Source organism: Myotis myotis, unplaced genomic scaffold (genome assembly GCF_014108235.1).
Source record: "Myotis myotis isolate mMyoMyo1 unplaced genomic scaffold, mMyoMyo1.p scaffold_m19_p_55, whole genome shotgun sequence".
Classification (NCBI taxonomy): domain Eukaryota; kingdom Metazoa; phylum Chordata; class Mammalia; order Chiroptera; family Vespertilionidae; genus Myotis; species Myotis myotis.
This window is the reverse complement of record NW_023416363.1, coordinates 475,796-499,674: the sequence shown is the minus strand read 5'-3', so window position 1 is coordinate 499,674 and position 23,879 is coordinate 475,796. Positions and strand designations below refer to the sequence as shown.

Sequence of the window (23,879 nt, the reverse complement as noted above, 5' to 3'; positions counted from 1 at the left end):
GTGGAGTAAGGAAGGAGGAAAGGCTGAGACTTCTCTCTGAAGGCTCACATTGTAAGGTTTCTCTCCTCGATAGATCCTTAGGTGTGAAGCAGTCTCTCCTGGAAAATAACTTCCTGAATTCACTGCAAATATAGTTTCTCATAAGTGTCAATTCTCTCCGACTGAGAGAGGGGTGATTTGTGCCTGCACATTGGTAGGGTTTTTCTCCCATGTGAGTTCTGAAACATACAGTAAGGCAAACTTTCTCCAAGGCTACCCCACACTCAACACAGAGGTAAGATTTGTCTCCTGGTCTGGCTGGTGTGGTTCAGTGAGTTGAGCGTTGTCCCATGAACCAGTTCATTTCCCAGTCGGAGCACATACCAGGGTTGTGGGCTTGATCTCCAGTGGGGGGCAGTGTGGGAGGCAGCCAATCCACGTTTCTCTCTCTGTGTTTCTATCTTCCTATCCGTTTTTCTCTAAAATCAATAAAAACATTTTTTTAAGAGATTTGTCTCTTGAGTGATTTTGCTCATAGTTAAAAGGGTTGAGCTCTGTCCAGACATCTCTACGTCCATTACATTTATACGATCTCTCTCTACTATGACTTCTCTGATGTCATTGTACCGTGGGAGGAGGATTGAGTTCTAGTTCACTTTTCCCCCAAAGTCATTATTCTTGCTGCCTCTGTCCTGAATCACTATTTCCTCAAGGGCCATATATTCCACCATCTCTCCTGGTTCTGCTGCTGCTGCTGCTGCTGCTGCTGCTGCTCTAAGTGGGTCTCACATTCCTGGTCTTGGCCAAATGTGGAAGGATATAGTTCATCGCTTGGGCATCTGTTTCCAGGACAGCATATGGTTCTAAGAGAAATGTACTGCTTTTTGGTTAACTCTGCTTTTGTTGTTGTTGTTAATCCTCACCCAAGGATGTTTCTTCCATTGAATTTTAGAGAGTGGAATCAAGGGAGGGGTGAAAGAGAGAGAGAAACAAAAAAATGCCAGGGAGACACGTTGGCTGCTTCCCACCTGTGCCCCCAAGTTTGTCAGGGATCGAGCCTACAACCCAGGTAAGAGCCCTTGACCGGGAATTGAACAAGCAACCCCTCAACCTATGAACCAGGAGGTCACGGTTCGATTCCCAGTCATGGCACATGCCGGGGTCACTGGCTTGCTCTCCAGTGGGGGGCATGCAGGAGGCAGCCCATCAATGATTCTCTTATTATTGATGTTTCTATCTCTCCCTCTCTGAAACCAATAAAATATATTTTTTTAAAAATGTAAACCAGCCCTAACCGGTTTGGCTCAGTGGATGGAGCGTCGGCCTGCGGACTCAAGGGTCCCAGGTTCGATTCCGATCAAGGGCATGTACCTTGGCTGCAGTCACATCCCCAGTGGGGAGTGTGCAGGAGGCAGCTGATCGATGTTTCTCTCTCATTGATGTTTCTGACTCTCTATCCCTCTCCCTTCCTCTCTGTAAAAAATCAATAAAATATATATTTTTAAAAAATGTAAACCAGCCCTAACTGGTTTGGCTCAGTGGATAGAGCATCAGACTGTGGATTGAAGGGTCCCAGGTTCGATTATGGTCAAGGGCAAGTGCCTTTGTTGTGGGCACATCCCCAGTAGGAGGTGCAGGAGGCAGCTGATCGATGTTTCTCTCTCATCGATGTTTCTAACTCTCTATTCCTCTCCCTTTTTCTCTGTAAAATCAATAAAATATATTTTAAAAAATGTAAAACAGATCATGTCATTGTCCTGCTTAAATTCAAGTGATGGTTTCACATTGCCCTTAAGTATTTATAATTTTCTGGTAGAATAGTCACCTCTACTTGCGGATGGCTACATACAAGAAATACCACATCTCTTTGTTTATCCCTTTAGTCCCAACATCTGGTATACTGACCAATACCCAAGGTCACTTGCACCCCTCACCGCTTCACACTTGAGTGCTATGCAGATGACTTCCATGTCAAGATTATTCATGCAGGAGGCCGCTGGTCAATGATTCTCTCTCGTCACTGATGTGTCTCTCTCTCTCTCCCTCTCCCTTCTTTTCTGAAATAAGTAAAAAAGAGTATTCTTTCCCAACTTCCGAATTTGTCCCACACAGCAGGCAGTGAGCTTCTAAGGATGTAAATCAGATGATGTCATTCTCCAAGGTAACCCCACCCATGTTGCTTCCCACTGCATCAGAATGAAGCCTGAACTCACTGCCTGCCATCCGCTTCTTCCTTTAAAAACAATTTTGCAGCCCTGGCCAGTGCGGCTTAGTTGGTTGAATGCCACCCTTCACACCAGAAGCTCACAGGTTCAATTCCAAGCCGGGGCACGTGCCCAGGATGCAGACTCAATCCTTGGCCCGGGTGCTTGCGGAGACAGCTGTTTGATGTTTGTCTCTCACGGCAACGTTTCTGTCTCTCCCACCCCCTCCCTTCCTCTCCCTAAATTCAATAAAAACATATATTTTATTGATTTTTTTATAGAGGGAGAGGGATAGAGAGTTAGAAACATCGATGAGAGAGAAACATTAATCAGCTGCCTCCTGCACACCTCCCACTGGGGATGTGCCCGCAACCCAGATACATGCCCTTGTCCAGAATCGAACCTGGGACCCTTCAGTCCGCAGGCCAACGCTCTATCCACTGAGTCAAACCATCCAGGGCCCCCTGTACTGTACTTTATTTATTTATTTTTTTAAAAATATTTTATTGATTTTTTACAGAGAGGAAGGAAAAGGGATAGAGTTAGAAACATCGATGAGAGAGAAACATCGATCAGCTGCCTCCTGCACACCTCCTACTGGGGATGTGCCCACAACCAAGTACATGCCCTTGACCGGAATCGAACCTGGAACCTTTCAGTCCGCAGGCCGACGCTCTATCCACTGAGCACACCGGTCAGGGCTGTACTGTACTTTAAATCCCAATTTGTGCCTCTTAATCTCTTCATCTTTTCACCCATCCACCCAGCCCTTCTCATCTTTTTCTTTTTTTTTTTTTAAATGTTTTTATTGATTTCAGAGGGAGAGAGAGAAACATCAATGATGAGAACCATTGACTGGCTGCCTCCTGCGTGCTCCACACGGGGGTTTGAGCCTGCAACCTGGGGATGTACCCCGACCCGGGAATCGAATCATGACTTCCCGGTTCATGGGTCGACACTCAATCACTGAGCTATGCAGGCTGGGATCATCTTCAGTTTCTTGATTGCACCGTATTCTTTCCACCTGAGATCCTTTGCTAGCGCTTCTCTTTCTGCCAGAATGCTTTTTCCCAACTCATGCTAGCAGCAGCTGGCTCCTTCTCAGACCTGAGAGGTCAGGTTTAAGTGGACCTGTTCGAAAAGGCTTTCATGCCTGGCTGGTTTGGCTCAATGGATAGAGCACCGGCCTGCAGACTAAAGGGTCCCAGGTTCGATTCTGGCCAGGGGGACATGCCTGGGTTGTGGGCTCAATCCCCAGTGGGGGGCGTACAGGAGGCAGCCAATCAATGATTCTCATTCATCACTGATGTTTCTCTCTTTTTCCCTTCCTCTCTGAAACCAATAAAAACATATTTTTTTAAAAACCCAAATGATCCCACTTTTGTGGACCCTTAAAGGTATCATGGGCCCTGGGCACTGGGCCTTCTGAAGTGTAGGAATGTAACCCTTTGAGGGCCAACCAATATCCTAGGAACTATGCTAAAATTGCCAAGGCATTTTTGCTGATATTACAGCAGTTTAGGGAAAAAATTATGAATCGCAAGTAAATAAAGGTACATATTCAAAAACTTAAGAAGGCCTTTACTACATTTGTTTTCATCTTTGACATACATTGTTTGCTGATTGTATTATAAAATACTAATAGAAAAAAATTGAACAAAACATATAATGTTAAAATAGAGGGACACCCTTCTCCAATATCTTCCACAAAATCGTCATCTTCGTAGCAAGAATTGACATATTTAACAATATCATCATCACTAATAAAAGTAGACTTAGAACTGGACGCCATTTCGAAGCTTTAAGGCTACAAAATTTGAGTAAACTTCATAAAATCGTAGTAACTGTAAAAAAATTAGGCAGCCATAGCCGGTTTGGCTCAGTGGATAGAGCGTCAGCCTGCGGACTGAAGGGTCCCAGGTTCGATTCTGGTCAAGGGCATGTACCTTGGTTGTGAGCACATCCCCAGTAGGGGGTGTGCAGGAGGCAGCTGATCAATGTTTCTCTCTCATCGATGTTTCTCTCTGTCCTTCTCCTTTCCTCTCTGTAAAAAATCAATAAAATATATTAAAAAAAAGAATCAACCAATGAATGCATAAATAAATGGTACAACAAAACAAAATAAATAAAATGCTCATACTATTCAGCAGAGGCCTGCAGACTGAAGGGTCCTGGGTTCGATTCCAGTCAAGGGTACATGTCAGGGTTGTGGGCTCAATCCCCAGTAGGGGGTGTGCAGACGGCAGCCGATCAATGATTCTCTCTCATCATTGATGTTTTAGCTTTCCCTCCCTCTCCCTTCCTTTCTGACATCAATACAAATATATTTTAAAAAATGTTCATACGATTCTCTCTAGCACTTAGGAAGTTCACTTCTAGCAGTTCATCCTAAAGTCCCTTAGGAACGGTAGTGAATTTGCATTGAAGGTTAGTGTGCCCAGAGCAATTCCAGTATTAGGGGGGGTGCCTGAAAAGAGATATCCAAAGGTGTGTTAATCTAGATGCACAGAAACAAACCCAGTATTAGAAAAAAATTTTTTTTTTACTGCCTTAGCAAATCCAGTCCTCTCACAGCCCTCTACTTATCCTGATGTACAAATAATGAAGGTGCGTTTTAGAGAGTTGAAGCCTTTTGTTCTAAGTTTTGGAGTTAGAAAGCATCTGTGCTAATCTGAGGCAAAAGCTTGTGTCTGAAACCATAGCCACTCAATCCCATTTTGCATGTCATCAAAATAGACCCAATGATGGATAAGTGGACAGTGACAAAGCACGTATTGTCAAATGTTCAGTGACTTGACTAGGGGCTGGGTACACAATGCTGATGAGGTTTCCGAACATTTGGAAATATTCTTAATAGTAATGCTGAGGAAATGTACGTCCAATAAATGCAATACTTTTTAAGGTCCACACATCTTTGGCTGAAGAAATGATCTCATTAGTTTTTAGACAATCCACTGATGCTTCCTTTTATTTAAAAAATACTCTAGCCGAAACCGGTTTGGCTCAGTGGACAGAGCGTCGGCCTGCGGACTGAGGGTCCCAGGTTCGATTCCGGTCGAGGGCATGTACCTGGGTTGCGGGCACATCCCCAGTGGGAGATGTGCAGGAGGCGGCTGATCGATGTTTCTCTCCCATCGATGTTTCTAACTCTCTATCTCTCTCCCTTCCTCTCTGTAAAAAATCAATAAAATATATTAAAAAAAAAATAAAAAATACTCTAAACTTAGGGTGATCACTTAACAAGTTGTATAAATGTCCAATCATTATGTTGTTCACCTGAAACAAATATTGTATGCCAACTGTCATTGAAACATTTTAAAAATTATTAAAATATTCTGGTAAAAATAACCTAGGGTGGCACTAATTTCAGCCATGAGATAAATAGTCCTCTACCGCCCCCTATAGGCCACAGTTGGTCCTTCATGTGTAGCTTCAAAGTGTGAATCTGGAGTTTTATGGCTGCAGTGAGTGAACCCTTGGGAGCCCTTGGGCACCAACGATTCTGGCTTTGTGAACTTCTCCAGGCTACATAAGATCACACATATTCAAGCGGAAATCAACCAGAAAAAAAAAACACCGAAATTGAACTTCTAAGATTAGAAAAAGATACCGCAGATGTTTCTTCATCCTTCCTTTTTGGCTCAAAAGCGTTGTGCTTTGCAAAGCATGAATAACCCTTTGGAAGCAGGGCTGAAAGCGAAGTGGTCCGTCAGGCAAAGACAAAGTCAGGAAAACCTGCCCATCGAAGCTGTTTATCACGGGGACCTGGTCCATTTGCTGGGAGTTGGCAGTAACTTTTCCAATCTTGACACAATTAGAAATATTCCTCATGTAGATGCAAATACAAAACCAATGAGCAAGGCTTTGGCCAAGGTGGATATTTTGGCGAATGAGACAGAAGAATACGAGGCAGAGAATACATTCAGGTGGCAAGAACAACAAAAGGAAGTTTCCATTGAATCCCCAAAATATTTGCTGGAGAAAATGATCTTCACAAACAGGATGCTAGTGTATCGCCTTCCTTTACTTTTCACGTCTAAAGTTCCTGTCCAAAAGATGAATAAAATGAAGTTCGTGTCCAAACCATGAATGGTCAAATCATTCAACTGCTTGTTTTTGCTGATGTGCAGCCACTTGAAGTCCGTTTCTCCTCAATGGTAACGGGGGTGTTTATAGGCGTTGTTGCTAGCGGTACCGAAAGAGCCCTCTCTAATCGAAGTACTAAGGTTCCAAGTCCATGAAGACCAAACTAAAACTTCCTTTGTTTTGCATATACTCTCATTCCACTTTTCAATAAAACTCATGAAGCTAAAACAAAAATAGCCCTGGCCGGTTTGGTTCAGTGGATAGACCGTTGGCCTGCGGATTGAAGGGTCCCAAGTTCCATTCTGGTCAAGGGCACATGCCAGGGTTGCGGGCTCAATCCCCAGTTGGGGGGAGGGGGCATGCAGGAGACAGCCAATGGCTGTCAATGATTCTTTCTCATCAATGATTGGCTGTCAATGATTCTTTCTCATCAATGATTGGCTGTCAATGATTCTTTCTCATCATTGATGTTTCTATCTCTCTCTCTCTCCTTTCCTCTCTGAAATCAATCAATAAAATTAAAAAAAAAATACAATAAAAATAGCCTGGCCAGGTGTAGGTCAGTGGTTAAGCATCCATCTATGAACCAGGTGGTCACGGTTTGACTCCCTGGTTGAGGTTGTGGGCTGGATCCCTAGTGGGGGCGTACAGGAGGCAACCGATCAATGATTCTCATCAGTGATGTTTCTATCTCTCCCTCTCCCTTCCTCTCTGAAATCAATAAAAAAATAAATAAATAAATAACAAATTGTGACGGGTCTCAGGCTCTTATCGACCTGTTGCTTGAGTTTAAGGACTTTTCCTTTCACCTGTGGGGTCATATAAAAGCCTCATGGCTCAGAGCCCTAGCCGGTTTGGCTCAGTGGTTGGAACGTAGGCCCTCGGACTGAAAGGTGCCAGGTTCGATTCCCGTCAAGGACACATTCCGCAGCCCCTGTGGGGCGTTCGAGGAGACAACCAATGAATGTGTTTCTCTCACATCCATTGTTTCTTGCTGTTTCTCCCGCTCCTAAAAATCAATGGAAAAAATATAACCTTGGGTGAAGACCAAATAAAATAAAAGAAAGAAAGAAAGAGCCCTACCCCATTTGGCTTGGTGGATAGAGCGTCCCGGGTTCGATTCCAGTCAAGGGCATGTACCTTGGTTGCGGGCACATCCCCAAGAGGGGGTATGCAGGAGGCAGCTGATCGATGTTTCTATCTCTTTCTCTCCCTTCCTCCCTGTAAAAAATCAATAAAATATATTAAAAAAAGAAGAAGAAGAAAGAACACTATTTAAAAAAAAAAAAAAAAAAAGTCTGGTGTGCCCGGGGTCCTCCCCGAGCGCCATAAGGACCCTGACTTCAAGGACCCGCTGTCATTGCGCCTGGACGCCGCTAGATGGCGCTGCGGACCAGGCGGAGGCGACCGGCGGGGAAACGGGGCGCGCGGGAGGCCTTCTGCGCCGGTGTCAGCCAATCAGAGCCCCTCCCTGTGAGCCAATCAGAGCCCCTCCCTGTGAGCCAATCAGAGCCCCTCCCTGTGAGCCAATCAGAGCCCCTCCCCCGCGGGCGACACCCGAAATCTCTGGAACAGTCACCTGAGAAGAACTAAACATCACACGGCAGCGGCACCCCTCACAGCACGCTGCGCGCGGCGGCGCCCCCGGGGACGCGCACATCCGGGTCCCGGCGCGCGCACGCACGCACGCGCACGCGCACTCGCCCCAACATGGCGGCCGCCGTCCCCGCCGCAGCCCCCGCCGCCGCCGCCTTCCCGCCTGCGGTGAGTCCGCCGCGCCCCCTCGTCTCTCGGGGTCTCGGTTTCCCTCCGCGGGGAGGACCTGCCGGGTCCCGCTGGGGCGCGAGCGGCGCGTTGCGGGCGGGAATCAGGGAGTCGGTGGGCGCGGTCGGCTCGCGGGGCGGGGTCGGCGCGGCTCGGCGGCCGTCGCCCGTGAGGACGCCCCCGGGGCGGGGGGTGAGGACCCTCGGCCTTCCGGGCCTCGGGGAGCTCCGCCGGGCCGCGGGGTGTCTGTCGGGCCGGTCTCAGGGACCGCTCGGCGCCCGCCCGCCTGGTGTCCGGGCCGCGGGGTGACCCCCCTCCCGCCTGCAGGGTGACCCCTCTCCCGCCTGCAGGGCTGCGGGGTGACCCCTCTCCCGTCTGCAGGGCGACCCCCCATCCCGCCTGCGGGGTGACCCCTCTCCCGCCTGCGGGGCGCCCCCCTCTCCCGCCTGCGGGGCGCCCCCCCATCCCGCCTGCGGGGCGACCCCTCTCCCGCCTGCAGGGCGCCCCCCTCTCCCGCCTGCGGGGCGACCCCCCATCCCGCCTGCGGGGTGACCCCTCTCCCGCCTGCAGGGCGCCCCCCTCTCCCGCCTGCGGGGCGACCCCCCATCCCGCCTGCGGGGTGACCCCTCTCCCGCCTGCAGGGCGCCCCCCTCTCCCGCCTGCGGGGCGACCCCCCATCCCGCCTGCGGGGTGACCCCTCTCCCGCCTGCGGGGCGACCCCTCTCCCGCGTGCGGTTCCCCTGAAGGGCCGTGTTTTTCCTTCTGTTTTATGGCCGTTTTTTGCGTTTTCTCTGCCTTGGTTTTCGGGGTTCGTTTCCTTGGCTCCTCTCCCCGCAGGAGTCCATGGTGAGTTTTCCTGCAGATGGAAAAGGGGGAGCCCTGGCGCCCCCTTATGCCGACCGGTGAATGCCTCCTGTGCTTGGTCTCATAGAGAGGAGGTCCCCCAAAATGTAGACACGCTTCGAGTAACCATAGAGGCAGCGTTTAGTAAGATGCGTTTCCTTTTATTTTATTTATTATTTTTTTAATATATTTTATTGATTTTTTACAGAGAGGAAGGGAGAGAGATAGTTAGAAACATCGATCAGCTGCCTCCTGCACATCTGCTACTGGGGATGTGCCCGCAACCCAGGTACCTGCCCTCGGCCGGAATCGAACCCGGGACCCCTCAGTCCGCAGGCCGACGCTCTATCCACTGAGCCAAGCCGGCTAGGGCAATAAAACAATTTGTTTAAAAAGTGATAAAAAAAAAAAAAATGAAAACAGCCAACAGAATAGCCATCCAGTATAAATGGATCAAAATTAAACCTATATTTTTTGTGAAAAAAATAAAATAAATAAAAAATTAAAAAATAAAAACAATTGTAATAGAATCAGCTGTTAAAGTGTGTATACATTTTTTTAGGGGAAGGCACGCTGTATTTCTCCCTGTCATCCATTAAATATTTTGGGGGGAGACTTTTAAATTGAGTGGCAGGTACCATCGAGCTTCCCCCTTACATACCTCCCTGTGCTTCCCATCAATTAGAGTTCAATACTATTTTTTTAGGGGGAAAATGTAGTTTTTATTTCTTTTCTTTACTGATTAAGGTATTACATATGTGTCCTTATCGCCCCATTGCCCCCCTCCCCACTCCCGCACTCATGCTCTCACCCCCTGGTGCCTGTGTCCATTGGTTAGGCGGATAGGTGTGCATACAAGTCCTTTGGTTGGTCTCTTCTCAATAATATTTTAAAAAAAAAATTTAAGAGACTTATTACTACTATTTTAGAGAGAGAGAAGGGAGGAGAAGCATTGACTTGTTCCACTTGTTTATTCGTTGGTTGATTCGAGTTCAGTACTCTTGTTTTAATTTCGAGGCACCGTTGAGGCACAGATCTTCGTTGTGCCACTGGATGAGTTTGGACAAATGCAGCCCAAACCTCAGAATTATCATCACCCGAGAAAGATCACTTAGACTTGGCCAATTTATTTTGTTTTTTAATATATTTTATTGATTTTTTACAGAGAGGAAGGGAGAGGGATAGAGAGTTAGAAACATCGATGAGAGAGAAACATCGATCAGCTGCCTCCTGCACGCCCCCCACTGGGGATGTGCCCGCACCCCAGGTCCATGCCCTTGGCCGGAATCGAACCGGGGACCCTTCCGCAGGCCGACGCTCTGTCCACTGAGCCACACCGGTCAGGGCGTACTTGGCCAATTTAAAAAAATCTGGTTGTTAGGCACTGGGGCTTATGAAAACGTTTTCAGGACCAAACCTTTGTGTGGTGTATTTTCCCCAAGTGACTCTCCTCCGTTCCGTGGCTTGTTGCCTCTCCCTTCCCAGCCCGCTTTTTAAAGTTTAATTTTCCAGTGACAGTTGACATTCAATGTGTTAGTTCAAGGTGTACAGCGTAGTGGTTAGCCGTGTATATAATTCATGCAGCGATCCCCCTAGTGGTTACAATACTATTATTATGTTAATAATAAAGTGTTATGCACTTAATTTTTATTATCATTATTATTTTTAATCCTCATCTGAAGCTAGCTTTTACTGATTTTAGAGAGAGGGGAAGGGAGGGATGAAGGGAGGTAGTAAAGGAGGGAGGGAGGAAGGGGAGAGAGAGAGAGGTGGGTTGCCTGCTCTTAGACCACAGGGATGGAACTCGAAACCTAGGGATGTGCCCTGGTCAGGAATTGAACCCCAAACCTTTTGGTGTATGGGATGATGTTCCTGCCAACTGAGCCACCTGGTCAGGACTTAAAGTAATTATTGATAGGTATGTGGTGACTGACATTTCATTATATTTTTTTCTTCTTTTTCTTAAAGAAGTCCCTTTAACATTTCTTGTAACACCGGTTTGTTGGTGATGAGCGCCTGTATCTTGGTCTTGCCTGGGACCAACTTTTTGCTTATTTACTTATGTATTTATTTATTAATTAAATATATTTTTTATTGATTTCAGAGAGGAAGGGAGAGGGAGAGAGAAACATCCATGTTGAGAATCACTGATGGGCTGCCTCCTGCATGCCCCCTACTGGGAACAAAGCCCGCACCACAGGCATATGCCCTGACCGGGTTCATATGGCTGGTTTGGCTCAGTGGATAGAGTGTTGGCCTGTGGACTGAAGAGTCCCGGGTTCGATTCCGATCAAGGGCACATGCCTGTGTTGTGGGCTTGATCCCCTGTAGGGAGCGTGCAAGAGGCAGCCGATCAATGATTCTCTCTCATCATTGATGTTTCTATCTCTCTTTCCCTCTCCCTTCCTCTCTGAAACATATATATATATGTGTGTGTGTATATATATATATATATATGAAAAGTTGCAGGAACAGTTCAATGAACACTTGTAAAACCATCCAGATTTTCAAGTTAATACTTTGCTACATAAGCTTTACCTTTTTTTCTCCCTGCCTCAAACACACACACACACACACACACACACTCTATGTATTTTACACACATACGCACTATATTTTACACACACACACACTATATATTTTACATACACACACTCTATGTATTTTACACACACGCACTATATTTTACACACGTACACACACTCTATTTTGCACACATACACTATATTTTACACGCACGCTATATATTTTACACACGTACACTCTATTTTGCACACATACACTATATTTTACACACACACTATATATTTTACACACGTACACTCTATTTTGCACACATACAGTATATTTTACACACACTATATATTTTACACACGTACACACACTATTTTGCACACACACTATATATTTTACACACACTATATATTTTACACACGTACACTCTATTTTGCACACATACACTATATTTTACACACACACTATATATTTTACACACGTACACACACTCTATTTTGCACACATACACTATATTTTACACACACGCTATATATTTTACACACGTACACTCTATTTTGCACACATACACTATATTTTTAACACACGCTATATATTTTACACACGTACACACACTCTATTTTGCACACATACACTATATTTTACACACACGCTATATATTTTACACACGTACACTCTATTTTGCACACATACACTATATTTTACACACACACTATATATTTTACACACGTACACACTATTTTGCACACACACTATATATTTTACACACACGCTATATATTTTACACACGTACACTCTATTTTGCACACACACTATATTTTACACGCACGCTATATATTTTACACACGCACACTCTATTTTGCACACACACTATATTTTACACACACGCTATATATTTTACACACGTACACTCTATTTTGCACACATACACTATATTTTACACACACGCTATATATTTTACACACGTACACACACTCTATTTTGCACACATACACTATATTTTACACACACGCTATATATTTTACACACGTACACACACTCTATTTTGCACACATACACTATATTTTACACACACGCTATATATTTTACACACGTACACACACTATTTTGCACACATACACTATATTTTACACACACGCTATATATTTTACACACGTACACACACTCTATTTTGCACACATACACTATATTTTACACACACGCTATATATTTTACACACGTACACACACTCTATTTTGCACACATACACTATATTTTACACACACACTATATATTTTACACACGTACACACACTCTATTTTGCACACATACACTATATTTTACACACACGCTATATATTTTACACACGTACACACACTATTTTGCACACATACACTATATTTTACACACACGCTATATATTTTACACACGTACACACACTCTATTTTGCACACATACACTATATTTTACACACACGCTATATATTTTACACACGTACACACACTCTATTTTGCACACATACACTATATTTTACACACACGCTATATATTTTACACACGTACACACACTCTATTTTGCACACATACACTATATTTTACACACACGCTATATATTTTACACACGTACACACACTCTATTTTGCACACATACACTATATTTTACACACACGCTATATATTTTACACACGTACACACACTCTATTTTGCACACATACACTATATTTTACACACACGCTATATATTTTACACACGTACACACACTCTATTTTGCACACACACTATATTTTACACGCACGCTATATATTTTACACACGCACACTCTATTTTGCACACATACACTATATTTTACACACACGCTATATATTTTACACACACGCTATATATTTTACACACGTACACTCTATTTTGCACACACACACTATATTTTACACGCACGCTATATATTTTACACACGCACACTCTATTTTGCACACATACACTATATTTTACACGCACGCTATATATTTTACACACGCACGCTATATATTTTACACACGCACACTCTATTTTGCACACACGCTATATATTTTACACACGTACACACACTCTATTTTGCACACATACACTATATTTTACACACACGCTATATATTTTACACACGTACACACACTCTATTTTGCACACATACACTATATTTTACACACACGCTATATATTTTACACACGTACACACACTCTATTTTGCACACATACACTATATTTTACACACACGCTATATATTTTACACACGTACACACACTCTATTTTGCACACATACACTATATTTTACACACACGCTATATATTTTACACACGTACACACTCTATTTTGCACACATACACTATATTTTACACACACGCTATATATTTTACACACGTACACTCTATTTTGCACACATACACTCTATTTTTCACACACGCTATATATTTTACACACGTACACTCTATTTTGCACACATACACTCTATTTTTCACACATACACTATATTTTACACACACGCTATATATTTTACACACGTACACACACTCTATTTTGCACACATACACTATATTTTACACACACGCTATATATTTTACACACGTACACTCTATTTTGCACACATACACTATATTTTACACACACACTATATATTTTACACACGTACACACACTATTTTGCACACACTATATATTTTACACACACACTATATATTTTACACACGTACACTCTATTTTGCACACACACACTATATTTTACACGCACGCTATATATTTTACACACGCACACTCTATTTTGCACACATACACTATATTTTACACACACACTATATATTTTACACACGTACACACACTCTATTTTGCACACGTACACTATATTTTACACACACGCTATATATTTTACACACGCACACACACTCTATTTTGCACACGTACACTATATTTTACACACACGCTATATATTTTACACACGCACACACACTCTATTTTGCACACGTACACTATATTTTACACACACGCTATATATTTTACACACGCACACACACTCTATTTTGCACACGTACACTCTATTTTGCACACACACTATATATTTTACACACACACTATATATTTTACACACGTACACTCTATTTTGCACACACACACTATATTTTACACGCACACTATATATTTTACACACGTACACACACTCTATTTTGCACACATACACTATATTTTACACACACGCTATATATTTTACACACGCACACACACTCTATTTTGCACACGTACACTCTATTTTGCACACACACTATATTTTACACACACACTATATATTTTACACACGTACACTCTATTTTGCACACATACACTATATTTTACACACACGCTATATATTTTACACACGTACACACACTCTATTTTGCACACATACACTCTATTTTACACACACGCTATATATTTTACACACGTACACTCTATTTTGCACACATACACTCTATTTTTCACACACACTATATATTTTACACACGTACACTCTATTTTGCACACATACACTATATTTTACACACACGCTATATATTTTACACGCGTACACTCTATTTTGCACACACACACTATATTTTACACGCACGCTATATATTTTACACACGTACACACACTAAGAGGATAAAGGGTTGATTACTCACATAGTGAGGCTGTCTTGGGAGAGCAGGGTAGTGCTCTCAGATAATCCAAAGTAGCCTCAGCGAGCAGGAACAGGAGACGGACTGGTTGGGCTGTTCTTGTGAGTGGGGAGTGGAGCTGGGATGAGGGTGGCCCCACCTTGCTTGGGGCTTGCGTGGTTAGAACTTCCTGCCAACTCCAAGGGGATCGATAGCATCGGGCTTTTCTGTAAGCCTCCTTAGATGTCGGGTGGAAGGAGGTGACGGGGAGGGAATGGTGCTGGAAAGCTGGCAGCAGTCAGTCATCGAAAACGGAGTCAGACTTTATCACAGTGGGTGGTCAGGTGGGTGACTTTGTGAGGACAGGGCTAAAGTTGGTGGCAACGGTTTATTTTTGTTAAAGAATACATCATTTGAACAAGCAAACATGATCGTGTTTGGTCCACAGAGATGGCAGGAGCCATGCGATGGGCTTGTACAGCTGAGGTCTGGCAGCCGTTGACGTCAAACATGCAGGCACTGGCCTCAGCGGATTTCTCTGCAGCGTCGTAGAGACGGGATAAGGCCCTTCAGAGGTGAGTGCCTGGGGAAGGAATTCTACACCATCTTGGCTCATCCTATAAAACTGTTACTTCATGAAGTCTTAACGCACCAGAATCGGGCCATGTGGGGTCTAGACCAGTGGTTATGACCCTGACAGACTCAACACCTGCTTTTTTTTTTTTTTTTTTTTTGCTACTTTTAAAAAAAAATGCAGATTTATTGAGAGATAATCCACAAACCGTTACCATTCACCATCTTAAGGTATAAAATTCAGTGGTTTCCACCATTGCCAATAACAATTGTAGAATATTTTTATCATCCCCCAAATGAAAGCTTGTGCCCCGTAGCAGCCACTCCCCCTCTCCTCGATCCCTTTCAGCCCATGGCAGTCATGCATCGACTCTCTGTCTCTCTGTTTGTGAGTTCTAGACATTCCATAAAAATGGAAGCACAGTGTGCGGTCTTTTGTGTTGGCCCCTGTTGCTTAGCATAATATTCTCAAGGTTCATCCGCCTTTGTAGTGCGTATTGGTGCTTAGTTCATTTTTATGGGTGAGTAATGTTGTGTGGATATACCATATGGTGTGTATCCGTCCGTTCATCAGCTGGTGGACGTTTGAGTGGCTTCCGCTTTCCTGGATATTAATGTATAATGTTCTGTGGACATTCATGGACAAGGGTGTTTGTGTGTGTGGTGTGGACATGTGTTCATTTCTCTTGGACAAGCTGGGAGTGGAACTGATCATAGAGATGGAGTGGGAGTGAAGTAGTATCTCACTGTGGTTTCAGTTTGCATTTTCATACTGGTTAATGGTGTTGAGCATCTTTTCCAATACACAATTATGTTTATTGGCAGTTTGTATATCTTCTTTGGAGAACTGTTTGTTCAGATCCTTTGCCCATTTATTAAATGGGTTCTTGATCTTTTTGGGTTTTTTTTTTTTAAGAATCTTTTAAAAAATATGTGTTTTTTATGGATTTCAGAGGGAGAGAGAGAAAGAAACACTGATCGGCTGCCTCCTGCGTATCCCCTAATGGGGATTGAGCTCGCAACCCACCTGGGCATGTGCCCTGACGGGGAATCAAACCAACAATTCCCTGATGTTCAACCAGCTGAGCCACCCTGGGTAGGCAGGTTATTGGTCTTTTTATTATTGAGTTGGAAGAGTTATTTACTTACTCTGGATACCACTGCTTTATCAGGTATATGATCGCCAAGTATTTTATCCTATTCTGTGGGTGTCTTTTCACTTTCTTAGTGATGCTATTTGAAGCACAAAAGGTTTTAATTACCTACTTTTTTTTTTTTTGTCACTTGTGCTTCTGATGTAAACAAATTTCTGAAGATTGACAACTGTTCTTCTTTTAGGAGTTTTAGTTTTAGATCTTAAATTTAGGCCTGCCATCCACTTTGAGTTAACTTTTGTGTAATGCTCACTTTTTATGATCAAGTTTGTCGTGTGCCTTTTACCATCCTGAAAGGAATTTTATAGATAACATTACATATCCACATAATTAAAAAAATTCTCAAGTCATATGTGCAGGTAAAGAGTCAATGAAAGGAAAGTATTAAAATATTTGTTTCTACATTTAAGGACTTGGGCGCAGCTACCCTAGAAGACGTAGGAAGCAGTCCCGTGTTGGAGACTGTAGGTTTGGATTAAGAGAAACAGGACTGCCAGGAATCATTGTCTTCAGTGCAGTTGAGTGCGGCGAGCTATGGGCGGGTGCTGCTGGAACACTGAGGATCGGGGAAGTGGATCCAGACCGGGTGTGTGAAACAGGAAAGGAAGGAAGGCAGCACCTTGGTGGGGGCAGGCTCTAAGCGCTTACACTAGAGGGCACCCCAGGCATCCAGGTGAACGGGGTCTTATCCACAGGCGAGTAACCCCGTGTCATGACCTGGAACGGCATCAGGACAAGTTATCACAGAAGGTTCTCCAGACCTGAGGTCTCAGCATGTGCTGAGGCAACGTTCAGTGTGTGAAGAGCCGCGGATGGCCATGGGGAGAGAAGGACAGACTGGGCTCAGAGCAGTGGGTGGCGGCTCTCTGAGGACAGGGCCCGAGGATGGGGGAACATGGGGGTGCTCGCTGCCCGGGCTGGTATGGCTCAGTGGGACATCATCCCGTGAACCGGAAGGTTGCTGGTCAGGGCATACGCCAAGGTGGTGGCTGCCTCCTGCACGTCCCCTGCTGGGGATCGAGCCTGAAACCAGGGCCTGTATCCCGACCGGGAGTTGAACTGGTGACCTTTCAGTGCACTGGAGGACACTCAACCAACGGAGCCATGCTGGCCAGTCCTGTGGCAGCATTTTATCTGGTCTGCGCTGGGTTTATTTAAATACACCTTTATCATTTCCTTTTCTTTCCTTTTATTTTTTCTTTTTTGTGCAGGGGGGTGGTGGTGGTGGTATGTTTTCTTGAAGAACAACTTCTCTATTATTTTTTAAAATTCTATGTATTGATTTTAGAGAGTGAGAGAGGAAGGGAAAGAGAGAGAAACAACGATTTGCTGTTTCATTATTGATGTATTCATCGGATGAGTCCATCGCCTTGGCATATTGGGACAACGCTCTAACCAACTGAGCCACCCAGCGAGGACTTCTCTTTTGCACAATGACATATTTGATAGTTTTTCCCTCCGCACTCTGAAAGTAACCTGCCATTACCTGCAGGTTTCTAGTTTGCTATGGAGGGGTCTTTCACGATACTTTTCTTTTTAAAAAAAAAAACAAACAAAAAAAACTTTAATGTATTTTTATTCTGTTATATGTGGAACTTTGTCAACTCTTTTTAAAAATATATATATTTTATGCCGAAACCGGTTTGGTTCAGTGGATAGAGCGTTGGCCTGCGGACTGAAAGGTCCCAGGTTCGATTCCGGTCAGGGGCATGTACCTGGGTTGCGGGCACATCTCCAATGGGAAATGTGCAGGAGGCAGCTGATCGATGTTTCTCTCTCATCAATGTTTCTGACTCTCTATCTCTCTCCCTTCCTCTCTGTGAAAAATCAATAAAATATATTTTAAAAAAAATAAAAATATATATATTTTATTGATTTTTTACAGGGAAGAAGGGAGAGGGATAGAGAGTTAGAAACATTGATGAGAGAGAGACATCAATCAGCTGCCTCCTGCACACCCCCCACTGGGGATGTGCCCACAACCAAGGTACATGCCCTTGTCCGGAATCGAACCTGGGACCCTTCAGTCTGCAGGCTGACACTCTACCCACTGAGCCATACCGATGAGGGCAATCACAATACTTTTCATTTCTTTACCAGTGGTGAGTCTTCTCCCTGCTGGTCTTTACGACTGTCACCTTCCCCTGTCGTTGTGGCTCAGTTGGTTGAACATCTATGCACCAAAAGGTCCCTGGTTCGATTCCCGGTCAGGGCACATGCCCAGGTTGTGTTTGATCCCCAGTGGTGGGCATGCAGGAGGCAGGCAATCGATGTTTCTCTTTCACATTGAAGTTTTTCTCTCTCTTTCTCCTTCTGTCCCTCTCCCTTCCAATCTCTAAAATCATTAAAAAAAATTTTTATTTTTTAAAAATAAAAACATTTTTAAAAATTTAAAATGTGTCTCCTTGGTATCGAGTAATGTGGACTTATGCTCGGGACTCATGCTTTCTGAGCCTGAGATGGCTGTAGGTGGATTCACTGGGTGAGAAATGTGCCCATTTTATGTTTCAGCTGCTGCTAACAGATCACCGACTGGTTGTCCACTTCCAATGCCCACCAACCCTTTATGACCTGCCCAAGCTTTATGTTTTCATACCTTGTTTTACTTTTTTACTTTTCAATTTATGTATTGATTTTAGAGGGAGGAAGAGAGAAAGAAACATTGAGTTGTTGCTCTAGTTGTTTATGCATTCATTGTTTGATTCTTGTATGTGCCCTGACCGTGGATCAGACCCACAACCTTGGCATATGGGGACTACACTCTAACCAACTGAGCCACCCAGTCAGATCCCTTGTTTTACTTTTACTAGTATGAAGTGTGCATATTTTGTGTTATTTTTTGTTGTTGTTAATCCTTACCAAGGATATTTTTTCTTTTTTTAAAAAAAATATATATTTTATTGATTTTTTACAGAGAGGAAGGGAGAGGGAGAGTTAGAAACATCAATCAGCTGCCTCCTGCACACTCCCTACTGAGTATGTGCCCGCAACCAAGGTACATGCCCTTGACCGGAATCGAACCTGGGACCCTTGAGTCCGCAGGCTGACGCTCTATCCACTGAGCCAAACTGGTTAGGGCAAGGATATTTTTTCCATTGGTTTTTAGAGAGAGTTGAAGGGAGGGGAGAAGGGGAAGAGAGAGAGAGAGAGAGAGAGATGGATGTGAGAAAGATACATCGATTGGTCGCCTCCCCTGCATATAACCTGACCTGGGACCAGGGATCAAGCCTGCAGTCCAGGTACATGCGCTTGACCCAGAATCGATGCATGGGCCAGTGCTCTAACCACTGAACCACCGGTTGTGCTGTATTTTGTGTTCTTGTAGTTGCACTTTGATCTTGGGCAGTGTGGTTTAGAGATTGGAACATCATCCATGCACTTAAGGGCCATGGTTTGATTCCCAGTCAGGACACATATGAGAGGCCACTGATTGATGGCTCTCTGTCACATCAATATTCCTCTCTCTCTCTCTCTCCCACTCCTTTCCTCTCTCTCTCTCTAAAATCCATAAAAACATATCCTCCAGTGAGGATTAAAAAGAAGTTGCAGTAGCCCTAGCTGGCTTGGCTCAGTGGATAGAGCGTCGACCTGCGAACTGAAGAGTTCTGGGTTCGATTTTGGTCAAGGGCACATGCCCGGGTTGCAGGCTCGAACCCCAGTGCGGGGCATGCAGGAGGCAACTGGTCGATGATTCTCTCTCATCATGGATGTTTCTATCTCCTCCTTTCCTCTCTGAAATCAATAAAAATATATTTTAAAAAATAAAAGTAAAATAACACTTTCCTGGTGTTTTCCCTTTAAAAAGCAAATTAAAAAAACCTCTCTGTAGCTCTCTCTGACCCTGTTCTCCTCCTCCTCCCCTGATTCTCAATTTATCTCCCCCGGTACAGATATGAATTTGAGAAAGAAAACAATAAAAGAGCACACCCCTATTCCTGCCTGCCACCATTTTTATTATTCTTGAAGACATAGCTCCATGTCTTGAACCCCGTCTTTTTCCTTCTTCACTTTTCAGCCTGCGACACGAGCCTGAAAATGACAGCTCAGAGTATTCCTGAGGAAGCACTGCCGTGTGACGTGGAAATGGAAGGATTCACAAGAAAGGACCCCCGTTTCACCATCCCAGGTGACAGGTGGGACTCTAAGAACTGGGAGGGACACCTGAGACAATTAGCTTCAACTAGGGAAAAGCCTGGGGCTCAGGAAGCAATTGGTGAGTATCCTGGACTTGGGAGGCCTTTGAGTGCCAGCCCTGACCTTCCAACATCTCGGAGGATTCCTGCAACAAATGGTTTCCGTGTACATGACTCAGAGGGTATACGTGTGGATTGTGACCCAGCTTTACATGGTTCTCAAAGAAGTTGTGTAGCTACAAGAACTGGTGACAGTGTTGCCTGTGAGAAAGCCTTCTGCCATTCCATGGAAGTGATTCAACAACTGGGAAGAAATCCAATGAGAGAGAACCTCTATAAATACCCTGAAAGTGTTGAGTCTTTCAGCCATTTTACCCCTCTTGGTGAACAAAAGATAACAAAAAGAGGGAAGAAGCTATATGAAGGCAAGGACTTTGGGGACATCTTTACCTTGACTTCATCTCTTAATGAAAGCAGGAGAAGTCACCCTGGGGAGAAGCTGTATAAATGTATGGAATGTGGCAAGTGCTTCAAACGGAACTCTTCTCTCATTTTGCATCACCGTACTCACACTGGAGAGAAACCTTATACATGCAACGAGTGTGGAAAATCCTTCTCCAAGAACTATAATTTGATTGTGCATCAAAGAATCCACACAGGAGAGAAGCCCTACAAATGCAGTAAGTGTGGGAAAGCCTTCAGCGATGGGTCAGCTCTGACACAACACCAGAGAATTCACACCGGGGAGAAACCTTACCAATGCCTAGAATGTGGAAAAACCTTCAACCGAAACTCATCCCTGATTTTGCATCAAAGAACTCATACGGGGGAAAAGCCATACCGATGTAACGAGTGCGGGAAGCCTTTCACAGACATCTCCCACCTCACCGTGCATCTCAGGATCCACACTGGGGAGAAGCCCTATGAATGTAGCAAGTGTGGCAAGGCTTTCCGGGATGGCTCGTACCTCACTCAGCACGAGAGGACTCACACCGGAGAGAAGCCCTTTGAATGTGTAGAGTGTGGAAAGTCCTTCAACCGTAACTCTCACCTCATCGTGCATCAGAAAATCCATTCTGGGGAGAAGCCCTACGAGTGTAAAGAGTGTGGGAAGACGTTCATCGAGAGTGCTTACCTCATCAGGCACCAGAGAATTCACACTGGTGAGAAGCCCTATGGCTGTGACCAGTGTCAGAAGCTTTTCAGGAACATTGCTGGCCTCATCCGGCACCAGAGGACTCATACTGGGGAGAAGCCCTACGAGTGTAGTCGGTGTGGCAAAGCCTTCAGGGACAGCTCCTGCCTGACCAAGCACCAGAGAATTCACACCAAGGAGACCCCGTACCAATGTCCAGAGTGTGGGAAGTCCTTCAAACAGAACTCTCACCTTGCAGTACATCAGAGACTCCACAGCAGAGAGGGTCCCAGCCAGTGTCCCCAGTGTGGGAAAATGTTCAGAAGGAGCTCAGCCCTGGTCCAACATCAGAGGACACACCCTGGAGAGCAGCCCATGGAAGCATAATGGATGTGGGCACACTCATTTCCTGAGTGCCCTCGAAAACCTGTGTGAGCGAGGGGTGTCTTCAAGGGTGACTCCTCCCAGTCAGTGCAAAATAATTTTTTTTTAATTTGAGTGATGAAGTCTTTGTGTGTGTGTGTGTGTGTGTGTGTTTTTAATTTATTGATTTTTTTTGAGAGAGAGACACTGATTTGTTGTTCCCCTTAGGCATTCATTGCTTGATTCTTGTTATGTGCCCCAAACAGGAATTGAACCCGCAACCTTGGTGTATTGGGATGACGCTCTAACCAACTGAACTACCTGGCCAGGCCCAAGAATTTGTTTATTTATTTTTTTTAAGGAATAAGTCAGTCACCTGCAATGACCCCCCTCTGGGATAATCATCATTAGTATTCTGGTGGCCTTCCTTTCCCCCATCTCCTTACGTGTACATAATTTTGCATGTATGGGGTCCCGTCACACATGTGGCTTTTAAGTATAGAAACTTATTTTTAAGTGTTTCTCTTCCCTATCCAGTAAATGGAATGTGAGGCATTCCTTACCCATATTGTTAAGTTGATAGATTACGAACTCCTGGAGGGAACCCAGGATGGCGGTAAACGTGGCAAAGGCCTCGGGGATGATCACCCCACCCTGTATGGAACATGAATAGGCGACACTGGAATAACACCTTTGGGAGACACCCAGCTGCTCCTGCGTGAGAGTGCGTGGACTGGAGAGAACCTGTGAATGTGTTCAGTGACTGATCAGTCTGATGAATCCTTGAAATCAGGAGTGTCTGCCTGTTGTACGTAAGCAAACCCTTAGCAGAATCCAGTGTGATCAGTGAGAGCGGCTTTCAGCAGGAGCTGTACTGACTGGATCAGCAGTGATGTCCCGGGGAGAGGCCCCCACGATGGTCCACACCCCAGCAGACACAGAATTCACGGAGGTTGCTGTTTGGATGTATCCCCGCCTGCCGGGTGCTGAGGACTCGTTTCAGAAGAGGCACTTGGAGGAGGATGTTGCTTGTGAACGAACAGTGACATTATCGTTCTTCACCATTTGTACACCGCAGCCGTCTATAGATGCAAGCGGCGGACCTATTCTAATTAAATTCAAGCTGTTGTGGCAGTTAACTGGTGAAGGAAAGACTGAGCACTAGGAACGGGCCGCGGGCTGCTGTAGGAATGTGAGGCACGGCTTTAGTCGTTGAACCAGAATGACTGAGCTGGTATGTTTACCTTTTATTGTTCACTTAGGACACTTGCGATGTGTTCGATCCTGAACCATAATTATAAAGGTTTTGTGGCCATATTGAAATGTTACAGTGGGGCAGGCAACAACAGAAAATGGCATAAAGTAGAAGATTTGCCGTGTGAAGGTGTGTTTACATGTGGATGTTGTTCATGGAGAAATAAATGTGGTTTTCTTAGGGAACTGCAATGGCGTATGATTTTTCTTCTCTCTGTTACAAGTCACACATGGTTGCTGTAATAATTTCAAAAAGAAGACAA

The 23,879-nt window shown here is 44.5% G+C and overlaps 1 protein-coding gene and 1 pseudogene across 4 annotated transcripts; both read left to right on the top strand.

Moving 5' to 3' along the window:
- Positions 1–4,784: 4,784 nt before the first annotated feature.
- Positions 4,785–6,223, top strand: LOC118657448 (annotated as a pseudogene).
- Positions 6,224–7,883: 1,660 nt separating this feature from the next.
- Positions 7,884–22,588, top strand: ZNF329 (zinc finger protein 329). 4 transcript variants are annotated; one of them, XM_036311428.1, is made up of 3 exons: positions 7,884–8,033; positions 15,453–15,579; positions 20,747–22,588. In XM_036311428.1, the coding sequence occupies exon 3, from the start codon at positions 20,767–20,769 to the stop codon at positions 22,384–22,386; it is 1,620 nt and encodes a 539-aa protein (XP_036167321.1). In that variant the 5' UTR covers positions 7,884–8,033; positions 15,453–15,579; positions 20,747–20,766; the 3' UTR covers positions 22,387–22,588. The 4 variants fall into 4 exon arrangements, with proteins under 4 accessions (XP_036167321.1, XP_036167324.1, XP_036167323.1 ...); XM_036311431.1 differs by having other exon boundaries at positions 20,622–22,588; XM_036311430.1 differs by having other exon boundaries at positions 15,408–15,579.
- The last annotated feature ends 1,291 nt before the right edge of the window (positions 22,589–23,879 follow it).

What these genes read in the sequence shown, in the direction of transcription:
- ZNF329 (XM_036311428.1), top strand. Translation starts at nt 20,767, where the DNA reads ATGACAGCTCAGAGTATTCCTGAGGAAGCACTGCCGTGTGACGTGGAA.